This window comes from Zalophus californianus, chromosome 14 (assembly GCF_009762305.2).
Source record: "Zalophus californianus isolate mZalCal1 chromosome 14, mZalCal1.pri.v2, whole genome shotgun sequence".
Lineage (NCBI taxonomy): Eukaryota > Metazoa > Chordata > Mammalia > Carnivora > Otariidae > Zalophus > Zalophus californianus.
In genome coordinates, this window is record NC_045608.1 from 49,357,051 (window position 1) to 49,378,564 (window position 21,514).

Sequence of the window (21,514 nt, forward strand, 5' to 3'; positions counted from 1 at the left end):
CCTTCCATGTTTTAAGTGGCTTGGCTTCAGCTCGGGTATACAAAGATCCCCTGGGAGAAAATACAATTTCAATACAGCAACATCACAATCAGGATGAACAGCTTGATTCTGTAGGAAAAGAACATACTTTCTCATCAGAGAGACTCCAGAGAAAAGAATTATGTCAATCCAGTCTAGTTGCAAAACTTCATATGCCACAAAATATACTTAGTTTGAAAAAAAAAGCAAGATGAAATCTCCTTAGAAATACCAAAGAACGATGCCAGTTTGCTTATGAGTTTCTGAAGCAATTGTCTGAGAAAAAGCAATAAGGTGGCTTTACTTTGCCTCAACTCAGAAGCTTGTAGCTACTACGTTTCACCCTCACACACACGTATGAGGGTTAAAACAAAACCTGGGTCTAACATTAGCAGAAGAAAATATTAAAAGTAGCTATTTGTTTCGGCTATGCTGCCATTGATAATAGCATGTAGGATCTGAATAGAACCCTGGTCTACAGGAAGTCTACATCAACTGACCAAAAGAACATACTTTCAGGCTAAGTATGTTGGGTATCGGTCCTACAGGAGCCTGGATTGGTGACAATCAGCTCCGAGAAGGTGGGTTTATAGCTATATGAGTCTTTCCTATGTTAGCTATGATAATTCTTAGCTTAGATGCTAATGTTGAACCTTAAACTAAATTCAGATATCACTACTTATTTAGTGTAAATCAGAAAGAAACTAGTAGAAATCAGGAAAAAATGTCTACTTAAGAGGTATGAAAGAAAAGTCAAACAAGTTTCTGTTTAAGGTAATCATGTGAAAATACTATCAATAAAGCAACCAACAAATTATTAGTCTTGGCAAAGCCATCTTGATAAAGAAAAACAAAGCTGGAGGCATCATGCTCCCTGATTTCAAACTATATTACAAAGCTAAAGTAATTAAAGCTCAATGGAACAGAATAGAGAGCCCAGAAATAAACCCACGTTCATATGGCTAATTTACGACAAAAGGAGACAAGAATATACAATGGAAAAAGACAGTCTCTTCAACAAATGGTGTTGGGAAAACTGGACAGCCTCATGCAAAAGAATGAAACTGGACTACTACCTTACACCAAACACAAAAATTGACTCAAAATGGATTAAAGACCTAAAAATGAGACCCAAAACTATAAAACTAGAAGGAAATGTAGGGTAGTAAGCTCCCTGACATATGTCTTGGATGATGTTTAAAATCTAACACCAAAAGCAAAAGCAACAAAAGAAAAATAAACAAGTGGGGCTGCATCAAACTAAAACCCGTCTGCACAGAAAAGGAAACCATCAACAAAATGAAAAGGCAACCTACTGAATAGGAGAAAATATTTTTAAATCAGGCATCTGATAAGGGGCTAATATCCAAAATAAATAAAGAACTCAAACAATTCGGGTGCCTGGGTGGCTCGTCTGACTTCGACTCAGGTCATGATCCCAGGGGGGTGGGATCGAGTCCCACATCGGGCTCCCTGCTCAGTGGGGAGTCTGCTTCTCCCTCTCCCTCTGCCCCTCCCTCCTGCTCATGTCCTCTCTCTCTCTCTCAAATAAATGAATAAAATCTTTAAAAAAAAAAAGAACTCAATTCAATAGCAAAAAACCCCCAAACAATCCGATTAAAAAACTGGAAGATCTGAATAGACAGTTTTCCAAAGACATAGAGATGGCCAACAGACATATGAAAAGATGTTCTACATCTTTAATCCTCAGGGAAATGCAAATCAAAACCACAGTGAGATATCACCTCGCACCTGTTAGAATGGCTATTTATCAAAAAGTAGAAATAACAAGTGTTGGCAAGGATGTGGAGGAAAGGGAGCACTTGTTCACTATTAGTGGGAAAATGAATTGGTACAGCCACTATGGAAAGCAGTATTAAGGTTCCTCAAAAAATTAAAAATAGAATTACTATATGATTCAGCAATTCCACTTCTGAGTATTTATCTAAAGAAAATAAAAACATTGCTTCAAAAAGTTACATGTACCCCTATGTCCACTGTAGCATTACTTACAGTAGCCAAGATATGGAAATAACCTAAGTGTCCATCAATGAATGAATAAAGAATATTACTTAGCAATAAAAAATAATGAAATCTTGCCATTTGCAATATGGATGGACTTTGAAGGTATTAAGCAAATGAAATAAGTCAGACAGAGAAAGGCTAATCCTGTATGATCTCTCTTACATGTGGAATCTAAAAAAAAAAAAAAAAAAATTAAGAAAAACCCAAGCTCACAGATACAGAGAATAGACTGGTAGTTGCCAAAGGCTGGGGGAGGAGGGATTGAGAGAAAAAAGTGAACTGTTTTGTTTAAATAGATTTATTTAAAAACCTGGTCCTGAATAAAAATGCTCAGAAGTTGTTTAGATAGATTTTTACAGTGTCGGGTAAATCCAGGGAACAATTTTAGTTGGAACAGATGAGACTAAATTTGATCCTGGAAAATCTCAAGAAAAGTAGTGACATAAGTTATTCGGTGGGATCTGTTTGATTTTCACTAGTTGGCATATTTAAAATATGTGTCTATAACTTCACTACATAACAGGGGATTTTATTAGAGGTGTACATTTCTAACACAGGTTTCATACAAGAATAACGTACATCATATTTTAAAAGAGATACAGAGTAATTGTTAATGGTTCAGAGGAGAGGGACCTGGATCATCTTCTTACAAAAATGGTTAAAAAAACTGGGGTTTCATATGCCATGAAAATGATCTGGACATGCTGTGGAAGAAGGGTGAGCCAGTACTCACAGGGACACAGCTAGAATGGGTAAGCATAATTTAGGGAGGCAAGTTCTGGCTTAAGATATGGAACTTTCCAAGGAGATGGCTATAAAGTTGAGTGGATGCCTGGAGGAGTAGTGGATTCTTTGCCCCCAGAAATATTCAAACACAGTCTATGTAGTCATTTGGCTGGATGCTGAAAAACCAAAGGAAGCATTATGTACCCGCCCATACACCAATACTCTTGAGCACCTACCACATGCGTGCTCCATGCTCCTACCACACCAAGGTAGGTGAGAGAGGCAAGGTCCCTGTTTTCATAGAACTTGTAAAACAGCACCCGATGCAGACAATAAACATGAGAACAAATACTAACACGAGGCGGTTGCTGATTAGGAACATTTTGGTGATGGAAATGAGTGAGATGGGGGTGCTGACTTGATTGGCTATGGAGGCGCTTGGCTGATTGGCTGCTTTGATCAAAGCAGGTGACATCTGAGCTAAGGCGGGACAGGTGAGAGTTGGGAGAAGAACATCCCAGCTTCTGAAACAGTGAGAGTTGAGAGCTCTGAGCCAGCAAAGGGTTTGGTTTGCTGAGAGACCAGGGGTGACGCTGGGAAGCACTTTGAGAGAAGGGAGGGTGAGGCAGTGGAGGCAGGCAGAACTACATCCCACACAGCTCTGTGCATCCCAGGGAGAAATTTTTGTTGAAAAGAATGAGATATAACTGAAACATTTTAAACAAGAGAGTGATATAATTGATTTATACTTTTAAAAAATTAGATGGTGTACAAGATGATCTATACATTCTTTTCTAAAGCTGAGATTCTGACCCTATTAGGATAGGGTCCTCACCACGTCTTACTGCACCTAGCAAACACCTATGTATCACACCTTTTGGTATTTGTTCTCTTTAGCACTAACCCTCTACCTGTAGGAAGACGGCACCAAATTGCAAATTTCAACAGTCGCTGGGGAAAAGTGACCCATTCTTGTGATTTATCCTGAACTGGCCTTTGCCATTAGCGCATCTTTCCGGTAGATGTATCTGTTCTGTTGCTCTGTGCCTGCGAACCCTGCCCCCCCCACCCCGCCCCGGCAACACACACCATGCCCAACGCTTCTACCATCAGCTCAGCAATGCCATCACTGACAACCAATTGGGCCCTTCTGGTCCCAACTCATTATTGTGCAGCATCCTGGAGGGCCCGTCTCTTCTGTCACAATGGACTGTCCTTTTGTACCGGCACCTTGGCCTGAACTCAAGGCCATTTTCTCCCTTACAGTCCATGAGACCTGAGTTGCCTTGAGAACGGGGATTCTAGCTGGTTCCCTACTATATCTGGGTATTCACCAGTGTGGCACCTATGATCGTTAAGTCTTTAGAAAATGCTATTGAATGAACAGATACCCTGACCTTGGAGGCACCCTGCCTAGACCAGAGATCCTTTTGGACACCAGCTCTCCTCTCTGCACTCAACTGGATCATCCTCCTTCCAATTCCTACACTGTGCAACACGCTGGCTCTGTGCCAGTTAGACTGTCCTAACTGTTTTAACTAGAGTTGGTACTGAGCCTTTTTTTTTTTTTTAAATCACGCAAGGCCCAAGCTTAAGATTGTTCTCCTGAATTGTGGTTGAGTCTTAGTTTTGATAACTCCAAAAAAGCTAGTCCTCAGATGTTCTGCATCATTTCCAGAATAAGAATAAAAGTTCACATTCATTGTTCCCTACTACTTGCCAGGCATCATGCTAAGTCTCCTTTAATCCTCCCTGCCACCCTACATGGAAAACATTGTAATCCCCATTTTACAGATGAGGAAATTGCAGCACAGAGAGGCTAAGTGACTGTGCCCAGGGTCACACAGCTAACAAGTAGATCTGAGATTTTCCAAGATTCTTTTGAATATGAAACTTGCATTCTTAACAACTTAGGGGAAAGATTTATAAAATAAAATTCACAATAATACATCCACATTAGCATAAAGATGCATAATTTAATTGGTGTGGTATTACAAAATGGGTGTTATTATAGAACTCTCTGTTGTATAACTGGATAGATTTTACTTTCTTTGTCACATATTTTTCCTCTTCACCTCCAAAAACTTTGTCTATTCATAATCTTTACTAGCATATCAGAGCATATTTAAGATATCTTTGTAACTCTAAAGCATTTTATTTTAACAGAAGAACCCAGGAAAACTAGAAAGTCTTCTTAGAAAATAGCCCAGATCTTATTAGATTTTAAAGGTCTCAAATACAGGGTATGAAAAGAACCTAAGAGTTCCACACACAACTGAAATGTATATGAGATCAAAAATCATTCAGAGTTTTAAAATCTGCTCTATTGGGCGCCTGGGTGGCTCAGTTGGTTAAGCGACTGCCTTCGGCTCAGGTCATGATCCTGGAGTCCTGGGATCGAGTCCCACATCGGGCTCCCTGCTCAGCAGGGAGTCTGCTTCTCCCTCTGACCCTCTTCCCTCTCGTGTGCTCTATCTCTCATTCTCTCTCTCTCTCAAATAAATAAATAAATAAATAATAAAATCTTTAAAAAAAAATCTGCTCTATTTACAGAGGGTCTCAGGAACCAAAATAAAGTCATCTTCCACAGTTCTTTGAGTGACAGTTCTAAAATGTCCAAAAGACAAAATTTTCATTTTTAACTTAACATCAAAGCACACATTCAGATATTTTCTGATTTAAAGAGAAATTTCCTGTAAAAATGACTGATGCTTCCGATGTTATCTAAAACACATATAAAAATACACCTGTACTGGTCTACCTGGAAAACTAGAGAATTACAACCCAGGGCACTAGCCTGGGATAAGGCAGAAGTCCAGATGGAAGTCTTAGTTAAAAATAAGAAAAATAATAAAATGTTTCTTCAGTAAGATAGTTATCTAAAGGAATGTTGGTTCTAACATTTACACTCACTATCATGAGTAGATTGTGAAATATTATACAATTCATTTAAGACATACAGAGAATCAGAGAAAGTACTAGCAAATTACAAATACAATTTAAGTTATAGTATATTATTATAGTACAAGCCCATTGTAACTGGGGAAAATAATTTCCCAACTTGGAAAAATTAGGAACTCAATTAAGAATCCAACTTGCAGAAGAGGTTACACATCTATGAACTTGTGAATAGCTTAGGTTTACAAGTCAGTATCCAGACTGATACTATACCATGGACTTTGCACAAACACAACCAGAGCCTTCCTTCTACACCTAGACCTGCACAGATGAGGTCGATGATAAGTTCCTTGCCTACCCAAGCCTCAGCTTTCTCATCTATAAATTTAGAATATCACACCATAACATTTCTACCAGAGTTCTATATATATGAATATATTTCCTTTTAGAGATTGGAACCCCGTTGTGATACTTCCCTTGTGAACTTTGTTAGGAGGCTATGGAATTAGCAAACGACCCAATGATGAGATCTCTGATTCTTCCCCTTTTGCTGCATTCCAGTCTATAGTCTGCAATGATTTTCAATCTATTTATTCACCTTTTTATCACTCATTCAACAAACACCTACCGAGAGCTTACTATGTGACAAGATCTCCACTGCAAGAGAAATCAACCTCTATATTTTATTATAGACGGTTTCATGAAATATTATGTTATGATAAATTACTATAGTAATATAGCAAACTTAGAAAATATTACAGTTCATGTAACTTATAATGGGAATTAAGAATAAGTTTTGACAATGTTACATATCCTCTAGAAAATAGTTATATGCAAATTCTTTTCACAGGAGTTATTATATAAATTAAATAAATCCAAGGTGTATATGAGGCTAATCCAAGGAAGGGATTTAGAAACGGAAACAACTTGAAAAATTATCGTATTTGTGACTCAGTATTGAATTATCTTTCAGAGTAGTTTCTTTAAAGATTTTATTTATTTATCTAAGAGAGAGAGAGAGCAGGGGAGGAGCAGAGGGAGAGGGACATGCAGATTCCATACTGAGCAAGGAGCCTGATGCGGGGCTTGATCCCACGACCCTGAGATCATGACCTGAGCTGAAATCAAGAGTCAGAGGCTTAACTGACTGAGTCACCCAGGCGCCCCTCAGAATAGGGTTTAATATCTAGAGTGATTTAAAAATAGGCCACAATTGGAAGGAATTAAGAAATTGTTCTTCTGTTTTTACTTTATTTTCCTTAAGAGTCATAAGCCATTGGTTATTTCTACTCATGGAAAACAACTGATTTTCACAACACATATATGTATATATTTCTGTAATGTTCTAAGACATTTCCTTTAATCATTATAAACATAATCCATTTTAACAGTAATTGAGTGTTTCCAATGTATGGCAATGGCAAACTAGAATGATGTAAGTACGAGTATAGAAGGAATTGGCAAACTACTGCTTGTGGACCAAATCCAGCCCAATATTTGTTTTTGTAAATAAAGTTTTATTAGAACACAGCCAGGTCTGTTTGTTTACATATAATCTATGGCTGTTCATGTGATACGTTGGCAGGGTTGAGTAGCTGTGATAGAAATGGTATGGCCTACAAAACCTAAAATATTTTTTATCTAATCTTTTACAGACAAGGTTTGTGTACTCTTGCTTCATAATAAAGGCATTATAGAATTTCCATGCCAATTTTGAGTACTGACACAAAAATTGAAAAGGAATTAAAGGAGATATTTAGTTGTATATTTAGTTCCTTTTAGACTTGTGCCCAATGCATATCAGAGGTAGGACAGATGCTACACATTTGAGTAGACAAATTCTCTAACAAGCAGTCCTTGCTGGGCTAATGGGCCACGCTGTTTCCCCACTGATATAATAAAAATTCCAAGTGTTGTCCCATCCACAGAACAAATGCCCACCACAACTTCATAATCACCCTTTCTTTTAGGAGCTGGGAATTATAGTTTGTGTCTATTTTTTGTTGTTGTTGGAAATACTGTGACATTCTATAGTTCTGTAAACACTACAGCTTGTTTCATTGAAAATGACCATTACAAGTAAAATAGAAAAAAAGAATTGTTACCTGTATGTTGTTCTTCAATCCAGACTTGCAAATACATGAAGAGGAGCAGCCCTGCTACTCCAAAAATGAGCACCGAGAGGAAGACTTGTTTGGGGTTCATGACCATTTCAGATGGCTGCCTTTCTCCTCATTTCTGAAGACCACATGATTTGTTTTTCCGTAGAGCTTTGGTCCTGTCTTGTTCTATTAAGCACTCCTTCCATGAAGCAACCTAGAATTTTTAAAAAATCCACATTGTACCTTGCTGATGATATTTCTTTCCCAATACAACATAAATAGGCAGCATATCAACGCTAGTGAAGACGTAGGTGAACTGGAACACTCTGAAGACCGAAGGGACTGTAGGAGATTGTCCCTAGAATGGAAATTTTCTGTCATAAACTTAAGAATATATTATCCTACCATTAATAAGTAACACCCTCACAATTAATTAGGTGCAGTTTTGCCAGACTTAAGCCACTCTATGCTAGAAAGAGTAAAGCAGGTTCGGTTTACCTTAAAATGATTGTGAGGGGGAAAGAAGACTATCAGAGTAGATTGTTGAAGGAGTTTTGAAAAACATGTTTATAGAATAAAGGGGGAAAATCACTTCCTGACTGAAAAATATATAAAAATGGAGGGTTCAATCTATCATTTCCCTCTCATGTAAAAGTAATAATTTCTCCAACTGAAAGGGTACATTTAAAATCCCTCCAGTGCACAAAAGGATAAATATTAAAAGGTCAGATTTAAAGGGCTTCTCCCATAAGAACATGGGAGTACAGAAATCGACCTCAGATTACAGAAATCTACCTCCGTAATGAAAGGTTTAAAGAAATATTGAAATTACTCTGTTTTAGAACAATCTCATCTAGTGTAATCTTACCCTTTTACTTTTTGTAAGTCACATCCACCTTTGAGAATCTAATGAAAATGCAAACCCTCTTAGACAAATATAAACACACACAAAATCTTGCATAAAGAGCAGGATGATTAGCTATTGTCACTGGAACCCAAGTTAAGAAGCCCTGCTTCCCATGAACTGCCACGCAAATACGCAGTCACCTGCATGGTGAGCTCACATAGTCCAGCTAATGAGGCCAAGGTCATGGCTTTTATCTAACACTGGCCAAAGACCTTGACTCTGTTCTTTGGCCACAGACCACGCCTCCTTTTTGGATGAGCTGAAAGTTTTCTCACTGTGAGGACATCACATGCACTGCTGTGTCTAAAAATGATCTCTCTTTTTTCTCCAAATATGCCTCAAGAACTTCTGGGAGAATATTGATTTAGCCTTTTTAAAAGGCGTTTGGTGAGGGCCCCTGAGTGACTCAGTCAGTTGAGCATCTGCGTTCGTCTCAGGTCATGATCCCAGGGTGCTGAGATGAATCCCGCACTGGGCTCCCTGCTCAGCAGAGAGTCTGCTTCTCCCTCTCCCTCTGCCTCTCTACCCACTTGTGCTTTCTCTCTCAAATAAACAAAATCTTAAAAAAAAAAAACAAATCCAACAAATAGTTAAAAGTGTGTATGCAGGACAAAAAAAGTCATGATATAAATACATTTTTTTCTTTATATTTTAATTATTACCCAGAAGGGGCCAGAGGAAGAGCAGTGATTGTGAGAATTACCTGAGGAGTTTGTTAGAATCCACTTGTCTGAGTCACCTGAGGAAGGGGTCACAGTTTTTCATGAGGGCTTCTGAGCATCTCAAGCATTTTCTTTATTTTGCTAGTAGAGTAAGTTTTTAAATAAGTAGAACTGAAAGTATCATCATACTGCTATTTGATGGGTGGTGCTTTAGTCTTATATTGATTCAAAGCTAAAATCTTATGGGCTTTCCAAACATATGCAACAAAGAACAGTCCCTGAGGGAGAGCTGCAGTCTGAGGTGTTCCAAGATTGGGTCCCTCAAGGGAAACTACGAGAAGCCAGCTTTCTCTTGTCTTGATGCTGCAGTTAAACAACGAACAGACATAATTCCTGGGTGCACAAGAAGATTCAGTTAGGAGAAACCAGTTAAACAAAATCCAGTACTAACAGCAAAATAGCTGTTTACAAGAAGAAAGAGATTTTTACAATCTGTCTACATAATTAAAACTTATCTCAGAAGAAAGGGGATAGAAGAAAACGCATAAATCAGAACAGAGCCACGAACCTGTGGGAATAGTAGATGTGAAAAGCCAAAAGAGAGACTCCTTGAGGGTTTGCAGAGGAAAATTATTACCTACGATGCTGGAAAGAGATGAAGAATTTGCCCTTCCTTTCTTCGGGAGATGTTGCTTTACTCTGACATATCCTCCTGGGTAAGAAGTCAGGAGAAAAGCCATAATTGTTATTATGGCAGATGTGAGTAGGATTGAGTGATTAAAGCCACAAGGCAGAAAGGCAATCTGGTGTAAAACGAAGAGATACGTTTGATTTTCTCCCATCTCAGTCCATTAACCCAACGTTGGCATTAGGAAATGGCTCTCATTAAACAAAGGTGAGGCAGGAGGGGGGCGGGCAGTATTGCTTTAAGCAAACCTGAAGGTCAGTTGTGATGGGAAAACACACCTATTTGGAGATCATACATCTACCTCTATGCCTGCAGGAAAAGTGCAGACTACTGGAGATTGAAATTACTTGGAATAACGCTATTTTATGTACAAGCATTATACATTTCCACGGTCAGAGGCTTCCTGTATTGCATTCAACTCCTTCCTCTCCCCAGTCATAAACACAGTACCTTGAACCTAACCAGTACTCAACAGTGTGCATTGTACTGAACTGAATTTGGAGCTCCAATAACAAAATACAGGCAAAGTAACTAATTTTCTAGTTGTACTTGTAAATCCTTAGTCCTAACTTCCAAATGGAGAAATATGGACTATTAAAATCCTGAAAGAGGAATCTATGTGGCTTTGTTAGAAAAAAATACATATTTATTTTATTTGCATATCCTATTGATTTATCCCAAACTAACACAAAAAGATATGTAAAAACAATTGTTTCACTACATTATCTCTTTTCCAACGCTTTAAAATCTTTCAAGATGTTCAACATCATTAATCCTCAGGGAAAAGCAAGTCAAAACCACAATGAGATATCACGTCAAGCCTGTTAGAATGACCACCGTTAAAAAGACAAGAAATAACAAATGCAGGCCTGGATGGGGAGACAAGGAATCTGTCCACACTGTTGGTCGGACAGTAAACTGGCGCAGCCGCTTAAGAAAAACTGCATGGAGGCTCCTCAAACAATTAAAAATAGAACTACCCTATGATCCCGCAATTCCACTTCTGGGTAAATGAAAAAACTTTGTCAGAGACATCTGCACCTCCACGTTCATAGTAGTGTTATTACAATAGTCAAGACATGGAAATAACCTCTGTCCACTGATGGATGAATGGATAAAGAATATTACTCAGCATATTCTTATTATTCTTTTTAAAAAAGATTTTATTTATTTGACAGAGAGAGCGAGCATGCACGCACAAATGGGGGAGCGGCAGGCAGAGGGAGAGGGAGAAGCAGGCTCCCCGTGGAGCAGGGAGCCCGATGCGGGGCTCCCGGGGCTCGATCCCAGCACCCTGAGACATGAGCTTGGCTGAAGGCAGGTACTTAACCGACTGAGCCACCCAGGTGCCCCTATTCTTATTATTCTTAAGGTGCTGTGCATCTTAAACTTACACAGTGCTGTATGTTAGTTAAATCTCAATAAAACTCAACAAATTATTTTAAATAACCTGGTTTCCAATAGAAGAATTTTAGGACTTTAGTGTGCTAATTATTAGATGGGGGCAATTTATTTTTTTATTTTAAAAAAATTTTTTAAAGATTTACTTATTTATCTGGAGAGAGAGAGTGCACCAGTGGAGGGGAGGGCCAGAGGGAAAGAGAGAATCTCACACTTACACAGGGCTCAGTCTCACAACCCTGAGATCATGGCCTGAGCTGAAACCAAGAGTTGGACACTTAACCGACTGAGCCACTGGGGTGCCCCTAGAGGCAACTTATTTAAAAGGAAATTAGGGGTTGTCCAGTTGGGCAGAAGTCTACGATTTTAGGGAGGGAGTTATGAAATGTAGAAAGGACGGTTTGGAACAAATTGGCATAGACCAGTTTTGTGTAGAAGAACCCCAGAGTCAGGAGATCATCCGTCCTTACCCTCTACCTTAGTAGGACCTCAGCAGTCCTTGCCAGTCTCTATCTTTTCCTCATATTCTGAGCAAGTAAGAGACCATCAGGGATGAACCTCTTCAATCTTCCACCTGCCCTCACCAAGTTTACTACCATCTGTCCTCACCCATAATTCTTTGCCTCAATCTCTTCCAGACTACTGTGAAACTCAATTCCATCAATACCATGCCAGCCTGGATCTTATCCCGAACCTCATCCCCCAGTGACGTCCTCTGTAACCCCTCCAGTGACTGCCCGATTGCTGTCATTCCCAGATGAGCCTGAAAAGAGCACTCTGCCCTGATTGTCTCCAGTGCCCATCTCCCAGCCATCTCTCCCCCAACAGCTGCCCAGGAAGCCAGAAGATGTGAGGAGGCTCACAGGTGGTGTAGGGACTGAAAATTTATAATCCCCTGGGGTTTTATTTTGTTTTGCTTTTTCTTATTCTACTTACCTCCTCTATGAATTTCCTGTTTGTATGTCTTCCCCATTTTTCTTACTGATGTGTAGCTCCTTTTGCATTTGAGATGGCGATCCTCTGTCAGTTACAGACATTACAAAAATCCTCCTGTTTGACTTTTTCTTGCCTCCCGTCCTCCCCCACTCCCTTCCCTTGCTGGTGGTGTGGTTGTCTTATTATGAAGAAGTTTTAAATAAAATTTTGTCATTTTTTTCCTTCTTGATATATCAGCTAGAGTCTTGAAAGAAAGCACAGGATATACTCAAGCGCACGAAATTGTGGAGAGATTAGTAATGGGGCAATTTCCAAAGACTGATCAGGGTTCTGGGAAACCAATAAAGGATAGAGTGGTTCCCAAGAGTGAGGAAGAGCAACCACTCCTAGAAGTGAAGACAGGAAGTAGAGAGCTATTCGTGGAGGGGCTGGGAGGAGAGGGCTGGCTGACGAGAGCTGTCATTTATTGCACAGGGAAACAGACAATATGCTGTATTGGGGTGTTGAGGGAACCAGAAACATCACTTTCCCATCCTCAATTTCTTTCTGCCCTTAGGACTATGTCAGTGACTCCTGTGTGGCAAACCCTGTTAAAAGCCTGAGGAGATCTTGCCATTTGGGAAAACATGGATGAAACTCGAGGGCATTATGCTAAGTGAAAGAAGTCAGACAGAGAGGGACAAATACTGTATGACCTCAGTCATACATGGAATCTAAAAAAGCCCCCAAACCCCAAAAACCAGGGAGACTTTTTATGCAGCATATTCTGGTGAGCCTCCCAAATCACAAAGCAGGCTAGGGCATGGTAGAGATGGGAGACAATCAAGTTTGTGTTCTTTATGAATTTTTCAAGATAATATTCCTTATCCTCAAATATTAAAATTATTCTCCTGCATTTCCTTTCAAAAGTTACAAAGTTTTGCTCTTCATATTTAGTAGGTGAATCCACCTGGAATTTATTTTTGTGTACATTGTAAGGCATCCATTCCATATGGATACCATTTGTCCAACTCTTTTGAGGTTATCATTTCACTACTGATTTTTTTAATGCCGATTTTGTTATATTTCCAATTCTTATATATGTTTGCTACTGCTTCTAGATATTATTCTGTTCTATTGGCCCAATGTCATATGTTTGTACAAACATCTGGGTCTATCTTGGAGGGATGGAAAATGCATCTGATTACTGGTTTAATTTTGTTAATGGTTATTTGTTTATTCATTCTACTTTTTTGAGTCAGCTTTAGAAAATTACATTGCCCACACAACTATCATTTCCTTTTGGTTTCCAAATGTACTGGCATAGAGTTGTTCATGGGATTTTATGATTTTAAAGACCTCTCCTTTCCTAATATTATGTATTTATGCCTTTTCTCTTTTCTTTGATCATTCTTGCTAGAGATTTGTCTGTTTTATTTAAAAGTATATGGCAATTCCTCTCTCTCTCTCTCTTTTTTTTGGTTCGTTTGTTCTCTATTTCACTGATCTCTTCTATCTTTATTTCCTTCTTCATTCTACTTCATTTCTTTAGGGATATCCATTGTTTTTTTTCAGTCTTTTAATTGAAAATTAGTTCATGTACTTTAGATTTTTCTTTTTTATAAAACACTTATATAAGGCCACGAATTTCCTCCAAAACTACTTTAGCGGCAAATTGCCTTTTTATGTGTAGTATTTTCATTGTCATTCAGTTCTAAATATCTTGTAATTTAAATTGATTTTATCTTTTTTTAAAATGTTTTTTATCCTCCTTGTGTTAGACTTAGAGTTTTCCTCAAGTTATCTAATTGTCTCTGTTCCTTTCTGCTTTCTTTGAATCCATAGGTTTTGTTAGTTAAGCAGTATTTTAAATTAAAAAGTAAAACTTTCTTAGCTATGAATTTTTCTAATAGTTTATAGTTTTCACAGGAACTTCAGCATGCTTTAAACAGACACTGAATTATTTCCTCATCCTGACCATGTTTGAGATTTTCTGTTTAAATTCAATTATTTAAAAGAAATATTTATTATTAATTATTAAGTAAAGTTGCTGGTATCAATTTCTGTGTTCAGTGTTAATTTTTGAGTGCTACACCTTCTTAGTTCACTTTCTTTCTTGTTGAACTACAGCCTTAAATATTTCTTCTAGTGAATATCTGAGAGTTAAATTATCTTTGATTTTGTATGTACAAACTTATCTTATTTTTGCCCTCATTCTGGAATGATGGTATGGTTAAATGTGAATTGAGGTTAAAAATTATTTTCTCTCAGCACTCTGAAAATTACTAACCATTCTTTTTCTTTCTAAACTGTAATCTGGGTTAATTTTTCTGAGCAATTTTTGTATTCTTTCCAACACTGTACACTTTTATAGTATCCCAATTTCTCTTTCTCCATATCCATTTGTTCTTATTTCATTTTGGTAGCTAGGATGCAAATAAGAGGGCTGAAAGCTATCAGCAGAAGCGAGAAGAAGGGACAAAAGCAGGGAAGGAATGTGTTTTGTTTTGCAGAACCAACAGTTCCAACCAAGGAGATGCCCAAGTAGGTGTTGACACTGGTAGCCCCTTGCTAAATGAGCCAGTTTGAGGGGTACCTGGGTGGCTCAGTCAACTGAGCATCTGCCTCTTGATTTCGGCTCAGGGTCTTGATCTCAGGGTCGTGGGGTGGAACCTGCCCTGCGTAGGGCTCTGTATTCAGCGGGGAGTCTGCTTGAGATCCTCTCTCTCCCTCTCCCTCTGCCTCTGCCCCTCCTCTCTGCATGCCTGTGCTCTCTCTCTCTCAAATAATAAACACATAAATCTTTAAAAAAAATGAGCTCGCTTGAGCTGGACTAGAGCTGAGGACCTGTGCAGAAGCTCCCTCGAGTTGTCCTGAAGTTACCGTTAGCTCATTGTAATATGAAGATCTCCTGCGATGGACAAGTTTTCTGCCATTTTTTGAACACACGATGTAGGCACCAGCACATTGACAGGCTAGGCATGTGCAACTGAACTGAAGTGTTTGTGTAAGCTTCCTCTGTCCCCTAAATACACTGCATAACAGCTTCCTGCACTAACCCCATGGAGAGAGGGTGCTTTGAAAGCAATCTCTCTGTCTCCACACTCCTAACAAACAACAAAAGGTTCTTTGCTTTCAACATTTCTTTGGGTTGTGTTCAATTTGGTGCACCCCAAGTGGCAAACCTCTCGAGTTTGGTTACATTTTTCCTCTGCTTTTCGCGTTTGTGATATTGTTATTTGTAATAGAAAATATATATTGGGTCTTCCCCCCTGTTTCTCACACAGAGCTCCTAAAACCCTTAACATTTCCTCAGAGATAAGTGATAAAGGTGTCTTTTGTTATGTTGACAAGGTGACTTTTGCAAAGCCCTTAGATCAAGTAAGGGTGGGTGCTGGTTGCCAAGGGAACTAACCTTGATGGAGAGTTGGGACTTTCAGGTCTCAACCCTTGACCTCTGGGGAGAGGCAAGATGCTGGAGGTTGAATCAGTCACCAGTGGCCAATAATCTAATCAATCACTCTTATGTAATATTAGAAGCCTCCATAAAACCCAAAACAACAGGTTCAGAGAGCTTTCAGGTTGGTGAACCAGAATGCATCCATATGAATATGACACACTCCAGTTCTGTGGGGACAAAAGTTCCTGAGCTTGGGACACTTCCTTGCCTTATGTACTTCATCTGGCTCTTCATCTATGTCCTTTATAATACTCTTTTATAATAAACGAGTAATCTAGTAAGTAAAATGTTTCTCTGAGTTCTGTGAGCCTCTCTGGCAAATTAACGGAAACTGAGGAAGGGGCTGTGGGAACCTCCAATCTATAGTCAGTTGATCAGAAGCACAGGTGAGAACCTGAACTTGGGACTGACATCTGAAGTGAGGGGGGAGGTGAGCAGCAAGAGGGGGAAGTCTTGTAGGACTAACTAAGCCCTTAACCTGTAGGATCTGATGCTATCTCCAGATGGATGGTGTTAGAACTGAGTTAAATTTATGTGATGCCTGGTCAGTGGTCATGGAGAACTGGAGAGCTGCTTGGTGGTGTTGGGTAAATCATACATATCAGAAAGTTTTATACACTTTTATTAGAAACTATCCTTTAGGGGCACCTGGGTGGCTCAATCGGTTAAACGTCTACCTTCGGCTCAGGTCATGATCCCAGGGTCCTGGGATCGAGCCTGGGTCGGGCGGGGGGGGGGCGGTGTTCCTGCTCTGCAGGAAGCCTGCTTCTCCTTCTCCCCTGCTTGGGCTCTCTAGCTCTTGCTCTGTCTCTCAAATAAATAAAATCTTTAAAAAAAAGAAGCCATCCTTTACTCTTTGAATATTTTTAAGGTATTTTAAAGTTTTTCTCAGACTGCACAAAAAAACCCCTAAATTTTGCTTGTAATTTTGCTTGTAAATCTCTTAGCATTAGATTTATTCATGATCCTGGAATTCTTATGAGTAAGCTCATTTCGGACGGAATAGTTTTTAAATTTTTATTTTCCTTTTTCTCACTTTCCCCATCTTCTATCTCTCTGTGCCACTGCTTCCTTATCAAGTAATTTTGCAGTTGCCTCCAAATTGTACCTCAGACTCCTATCCAGAGCTAAGGGTCACCATTGTGGGCTTGGTGTTTTTGACCTAGGGTGATACTGGGGCTGTTGTAAAGGAGTCAATGAGCCTAGCTACCAGCTCCCATATGGGAGCTAAACTCCCAGATAGTCCAGTAGCTTCCACACTCAAAGCCTCACAGACTCATAATTTCTGCCTATTTCACCAGTTTTGCTTGTTTACTTCTGTTCCTGATTTTGAATCTGGTTTTATATTTTTCTTCTTCTTCTTTTTTTAAATTTTATCTTCCATTGTCCTGTCTGGGAAACAGACTAGGATACTAAAACATAAACATACTTCCTTCTCTTGAGCAGAAATCCCCATGTAAAGTTTTCAGAAGTAATTTTATCTGTAAAAATGGGACAATGAAATCTGCACTATATATCTGACAGCTTTAGAAAACATTAAGTCAAACAGAATATGTGATCTTTTGGAAAAGTCCAAATACAGTATAAAATTATAAAGCATTTTGGTAATCTGGTTTAAGGAAATTAAGTTTTTATTTGATGGGTATTGTGGGCCTATAAACTCAAAAAATTTATTGTCTTAACCATAATGAAATTAAATTGTGATATGTAGTCAAAAGATATTTAGTGAATTATGGACAGTGTTTTACTTAAAGGAAAAAATGTAGATAGTACCCATCTTATTTAGTTATTGTAAAATGTGTTGAAAACCACAATACTGTAAATCTTGACTGAATTACTCTTAATTGAATGAGAAACGTGACCTTTATTTATATTTATTACTTAATGTTTTTACTATTTTAAGAAGTTAAATAACTGTTTTAATCCATTTTGTTATTGTGCCATTTCTGAAATTCTATAAGCTATTTCTATATGCTTTCACTCAATCCTTAAAAAAATTTTAAAGCTATCGTTTTTGAAATTAATTTTAGACTCACATAAAAGTTGCAAAGATAGAGTCCCTGTGTACCCTTTACTCAACTTCCTCCAACGATAACATTTTACGTAACCACAGAACAATTTATCAAGCCCAGGAGCTTGAGGATAGTACATGTGGAAGGCAGAATAATGCTCCCCCAACCAAAGAGGCACCTCCTCATCATCAGGGCCTGTGACTATATTACCTTACATGGCAATGGGGAATTCATGCAGATGGAATGAAGGCTTTGCTAATCCACTGACCTTAATTTAGGGAGATTAATCTGGATTACCTGGGTGGGCCCAGTGTAATCACAAGGGTCCTTAAAGTGTAAGAGGGGAGCAGCAGAGGAAGTCAGTGATGTGATGTGAGAAGAACGCAACCAGCCTTTGTTAGCTTTGGAGACGGTGGAGGTGGAGGAAGAGAACCATGAGCCAAGGAATGCAGGTGGCCTCAAAAAGACAAGAAAGAAAATGGATCCTACCTGGAGACTACAGAAAGGAATGGGGACCTGTTCACACCTTGACTTTAGTCTGTGTCACACTTCCAAACACAGGACTGCAAGATCATACATTTGTGCTATTTAAACCACTAAATTTGCTAAGATCTGTTTTAGCCAGAAAGAAAACTAATATAGTACAACACTTTAATAAAGTAACATTTTAAAAGGAGACAGTTTGGGTGCCTGGGTGGCTCAGTTGGTTAAGCGACTGCCTTCGGCTCAGGTCATGGTCCTGGAGTCCTGGGATCGAGTCCTACATCGGGCTCCTTGCTCGGCGGGGAGTCTGCTTCTCCCTCTGACCCTCTTCCCTCTCGTGCTCTCTATCTCTCATTCTCTCTCAAATAAATAAAATCTTTAAAAAAAAATAAAAGGAGACAGTTTGTGAAATTGCTATGAATAGGTGGAATAATACTGATCCTTTCAAATGCTTTTTGCATGGTTTCTCAAGTATAGTGTTTTCTGGTCTATTTAGGTGATAGCTCAATTGTTCAATTTTTTGTTCTGTTTTGTCATACAGAACACAGAAACATATTCCTTTACTAGACACTAATTTATAGGTGCTTCCTTATGTATTTAGTTACTTTGATTTCCTGTATAATTTATTTAACAGGTACCTTCTACTTTGAGCTGTTGTAATTAAAATTTAATTATAATTTAAGTTTTTAACAAGACAAGGCTTTGCCCTTATATTCTTTGTTTTAGAAGAAGTTTTAAACTCCCATTTTACATCCTAGTGTTCAGTGTAGAGTTGTTTGTCTGTTTTTAAGCAACAATAGTCTATCTTTATAGACTATAGGAGACTAAAAGCAAAAGCCCTTGCAGACATTTATTTAATACAACCATGTGTATTAAAGGGGGATAAAACCCCTTACAGAGATTATTCTTAAATGAATTGTTCATCTCATCCCTCATGTTTGCTTGTGCCCCATTCTAAGGTGTTAAATGCAGAGAACACAAAAATGTTGTCTTTTACATTTGTTTAAGCATTGTCACAGGAATTTGTAGCATGTATTTACATGCCAGTCAGGAGTCATCAGGATCACGTTAAGTAACACAGAGAGAGCCAAATTCTACTTTATTAAAGGGACCTAGGAAGACAGAGGAAGGCCTGGAAACCTTTTTTGGAGTCCTGGGATTTGGCCATGGTGTTAGGAGAACATGGCAGTTTCAGTGGGCCTGTCGGGGACGATGTGAAGCAGTCATCGGCAGGGGATTACGTCGGATAAGGTGAGGGAGTTAGCAAGCCTGATGGAATGACTGAGTGTTAGTGATGAGAGCAGTTAATAACGTAACCTAAGAAGTGCTACCTAACAGTTTCCGGTCCACAACTGGGTCAGCCGTGGTATAAGCAACAGAAATGGGGAGGTGACAGGTAAGAAGTGGAATTAAAGAATAAAGTGGGTGCTGAGGTGCCTCCCTAATGTCCATTCTGGTTCTCTGTCTAGAAGCCACACGGTTTCGAACGGATAGTCCTCGCCTCCAGCTCCAGCCATGGGCCCGAGATAGTGTAATCCTAACAGGAAATTAATCCTATATTCCTAGTCAAAACAGTCCTAGTCAAAACAGGTCACAGGAATGGCCTGGTATATTGGTTTCCTGGGGCCGCTGTAACAAATGACTACAAACTCGGTGGCTTAACACAACAGAAATTTATTCTCTCACACACAGTGCTGGAAGCCAGAAGTCCCAAATCAAGGCATAGTCAGGGCCATACTCCACCTGGAGGCTCTAGGGAGAATTCCTCCTTGCTTCTCCTGGCTTCGGGGGGCTCCAATCTGTTTCCAATTTCACATAGCCTTCTCCTGGGTGTCTTTTATAAGGATACTTGTCATTGGATTTAGGACCCGCCCAGATAAACCAGAATGAGTCTATCTTGAGATCCTTAATTGAGTTACATCAGCAAAGACCCTTTTTCCACATAAGGTTGCAGGTTCTGGGAGTTAGGATGCAGACATATCTTGTTGGGGTCACCATTCAACCCACTACCCCAGGTAACCCAGCTTTGCCTGGCCCCAGTGATTGTGTCAGGGGTGAACTAATCAGAACAAAGCCTAGAGCTCTGGTTGGATGGTCATGGGAAGTGATATTTTTTCTCCCCATGAATGTGAATAAATACTGTTGCTGGAAGCCTTCTGGCTGCCCCTATGAAAGCCAGCCTGAAGAACAAGGCAGCACAAAGGAAGGCAAAGCAGATACCATAAAGAAAACAGAAAAGCTCCGACTGGATCCTGACGGCACTCACTTGACCTCTGAATTTGTAAATTAGGAGAGCCAATAATTTCCTTTATTTTTCAATCTATTACAAAGCAAGTCTAAGTACAGCAAGAAAACTAAGTAATAAGCTATATTTTGAGTGTAGCAATTTTTACAGGATGCTCAGAAATAAGTGGAAATAAAAGTACTAACATTCATTGAGCAGCTATTATATTCTAGGACTATTCCAAACATTTTATACTGATTATTTAATTTAACTCTCATAATAACCCTCTTATCTTCCCAGACGAGAAATCTGCAGGACAAGCTTCCATAACCACACAGTCTGATGCAGAGTTCAGTGAGAGAGGAGGTGAGAGGTGCAGGTGGAGACACACCACAGAGGGCCTTGATGTCAACCACGGTGATCACACTTGTCCTGTGGATAGGGAAGAACCAAAGACAGGTCTGAAGGGAGTGGGATGACCAGGTTTGCACTCTGGGAAGATCACTCAATGTGAAGACTGGACTGGTAAGAAAGACCATAGGCATCAGAAGGAATAAGGACAGCCATTGACCAGGAAATCCCCAGGCAGGGATTGGACTAGATTATATTTCATTCCAAAAATCCTCTGTCTTTTTGTTTATGAACATCCTCTTGTCTTTCATTACTGGAGGCAGTTTATTATAGTGTAAGTTAATTATGTAGTTACTTTGTATTACATACAAACGATATACTATATAACATACATGCTATGTTACTATGTAGCATATTGTAATTAAGTATGAAGATTCTGGAGCCTGAATGCCTGGGTGCAAATCACAGTTTGAGGATTTCCTAGTTCTGTGACACAGCTTATTATGTAACCTTTGTGTGCCTCAGTTACCCCACATCTAAACTGGGGATAGTAAAAATATCTACCATATGAACTTGCTGTGAAATAATACATGTAAAATATTTAGAAGAATGCTTGACTCATAGAAATGCTCCACAATATTA

The 21,514-nt window shown here is 39.1% G+C and overlaps 1 protein-coding gene across 2 annotated transcripts in view; it reads right to left on the reverse strand.

The window, feature by feature from the left end:
• The window catches only part of CHST9 (carbohydrate sulfotransferase 9), a 256,861-nt gene that overhangs the window by 202,595 nt on the left and 32,752 nt on the right, over positions 1-21,514 (reverse strand). For both annotated transcript variants that reach the window (XM_027577035.1, XM_027577036.1), the window contains exon 2: positions 7,773-7,983. In XM_027577035.1, the coding sequence (XP_027432836.1) occupies positions 7,773-7,878 (106 nt within the window). In that variant the 5' untranslated portion in view covers positions 7,879-7,983. The remainder of the gene's footprint in view (positions 1-7,772; positions 7,984-21,514) is intronic.